The 2,394-nt window shown below is 64.6% G+C and overlaps 1 protein-coding gene across 1 annotated transcript in view; it reads right to left on the bottom strand.

Moving 5' to 3' along the window:
• IGFN1 (immunoglobulin-like and fibronectin type III domain containing 1) overlaps nt 1–2,394 on the bottom strand; it is a 24,769-nt gene that overhangs the window by 17,098 nt on the left and 5,277 nt on the right. Inside the window, exons 6-8 of the mRNA XM_023534769.1 lie at nt 2,231–2,343; nt 1,439–1,831; nt 6–410 (exon numbers count right to left, since the gene is read on the bottom strand). Of these exons, the coding sequence (XP_023390537.1) occupies nt 6–410; nt 1,439–1,831; nt 2,231–2,343 (911 nt within the window). The remainder of the gene's footprint in view (nt 1–5; nt 411–1,438; nt 1,832–2,230; nt 2,344–2,394) is intronic.

The raw sequence follows: 2,394 nt of genomic DNA, 5'->3' as shown, positions 1-2,394 counted from the left end.
AGGGCCTTCCGCATCCTCTGGGAGCGAAGTCACCGCCCAAAGCAAGCGCCTGGCCGAAGGAAGCCCCTGCGCCCCCTTCCTCAGCCTGCGGTGCTGCCTCAGTGACCGGCAGGGGGAGGCAGGTGTGGCCCGCTCACCTTCCACCACCAGCCAGGCGCTGGAGCTGTGGAGCCCGGTGCTCAGGGAGTAGGTGCCCGTGTCTGAGAAGCGGGCCCCCCTCACCACCAGCCGGTGGGTCAGCCCGTCGGGGGACACGGACACTTCATATCGGTCACTACGTTGGAGGGGCTGGTGCTGGAAGTTCCAGGTGGCGCTGGGGCAGGGCTTGGAGAGGACGCACTCAAAGGCAGCATCACCGTGCTCCTTACAGCGAGCTTCAGCCAGCGGCACCAGCACGCTGGGCGGGATGTCTGCAGGGGAGCAGGTGCGGGGCCGTCAGCGGGCGGCGTGACCGCCGGGGGCTCGGAGACCCAGGTTCGGACAGGCCAGCCACAAAACCCCTGTGTCGCCGCGGATGAGTCACCTCTTAGCCCGGCTGTCAGTCTCCCCCCATATCAAACCAGGGATTATAGCTAGGAATGCGAACAGGAAGTCGATTTTTAGCTCTAGAATTCTGTGTTTGTAAATCCAGCTGTGACCGGGGCCGAGCGGGTACATGAAGGACATAGTGTGCTGAGTGCTCGTGTCTGGATGCGTGTCATCTTGCTGGTCCTCGTGGCCGCCTCCGAGGCGGGCGTGGCCACGGCCCCGTCATGGGTGAGGAAACGGGGCTGAGGTGGCTCGCCCCGCGTCTCACCGGCCAGGAGGCGGCACGGCCAGTGTTCACAGCCCCGCCTGCCGCCTCCGGCCCTGTGCCTCCCTCCCCGCATCCCCGCCAGGCTTCCCCAAGCCCCGTCCAGGCCTGCCATGGCTGCTGGAGGTCTCACGCCTCCCCTCTCCCTCAGTCAGGCTCAGCACGTGCTGTAGGGTACCTCTGCCCAAAGCCTCCTGCCAGAGGCCCCTCGGGCTTCAGGCGCTCAGGGGGCGGGGTGCACACAGCTCCCTGGGGGCGGGACCGGGTTCAATGAGGGAGCAAGGGGCAGTTCCCAGGCAGGGAGGTCCACAGAGGGCACACGAGTGCCTGGCCCCGTGGAGTCTTGCTGAGGAGCGCGGGGTGTGGGGTGGGCATCGGGGGTGGGGGACTTGCTTCAGCCCGACCTGAAGCTGGTCTGTCAGCAGCAGCACAGCCTGCGTCACCTGTGTCTGGGACGGAAGCTCAGAGCAGCCCAGACCGTGAGCCAAGACTTTGGACAAGCAGTTCCCCTAACTGAACCCTCCGGGGTGCATGCTCCCAACGTCACTGTCACACTGTCGGCCCCTCCCCGGCCGTGGCACTGACGCGGGCCTATCCTGTTGACCAGCTCTGTCTGCCCGCGCTCCCACGGGGACGCCCACTCACCGCTGGCCTCCAGCTCTGTGGAGAAGACGTCGGCGTCCTCCACCTTGACCTGGTAGATGCCAGCGTCCTCGGGACACAGGTCATGGATCAGGAAGTGGTGGCGGTTCCCCAGCTGCTGCCTGCTGTACTTGGACTGGCTGCCGGAGTTGTAGGAGACCTTCTCACTATCCTGTGGCCGGAGAGAAAGCGGGGGTTTGGGCCCCGACCCCACTCTGGCGGCAGGCAGCCGCTGCCTCCCACTGGTTGGGCACCCGATGACACCATCCTGGACCCAGAGGGCGAGGTAGAGGGGAGGAGCAGGCCCGGAGGGGAATAAATGCTGTGGGGACGTCTCTGGCCATGGCGTCAGTTCTCTGCCACCGTAAGTGGCACCTGAGTGTGCCCAGATGGCAGCTCAGATTGAGCGGAGCTGCCACCCAAGGTTGGCGGGAGCAGGAGGCAGCACCCAGGGCCCAGGCCCAGCGCTTTCATCCGTGCGAACAAAAGACGACCGTCACGTGTCCTCGAGGCTCCACGGACCCGCCGAGGCACACACACGCCCGCCTCGGCTGGAGCCCGGAGAGACTAGCTATTTGCCAAGGGTTTGAAACTGCTAACACTTAGATGCCCACGGTGGGCCAGGCGCTGCGTTAGTACTCAGGACAAAACAGCCAGGGGTTCCTGCCCCAGGGAGCTAAAATCCTATGGGGGAGACCGACAAGTAGAAAACATCGTGGGTGATAACATAAAACATCGTGGGTGATAACATAATGCATGTCAGGAAGGGACAGATGCGTTCGGGAGCTCCAGCACAGGGCTGGCGGCCACTGTGCTGTGACGAAGGGCGGTCGGAAATCAGCCGTGTGGATCTCGGGACCGATGTGGCCGGCAGAGGGAGCAGCTGGGGCAAAGGACTCAGGACGAGCCTGGGGGAGAGGAAGGGGCTGCAAATCACGTTCTCTCATTAATGCGCACTG

Source organism: Pteropus vampyrus, unplaced genomic scaffold (assembly GCF_000151845.1).
Source record: "Pteropus vampyrus isolate Shadow unplaced genomic scaffold, Pvam_2.0 Scaffold131, whole genome shotgun sequence".
Lineage (NCBI taxonomy): Eukaryota > Metazoa > Chordata > Mammalia > Chiroptera > Pteropodidae > Pteropus > Pteropus vampyrus.
The sequence above is the reverse complement of the archived record's forward strand: the minus strand, read 5'-3'. Positions and strand labels throughout refer to the sequence as shown.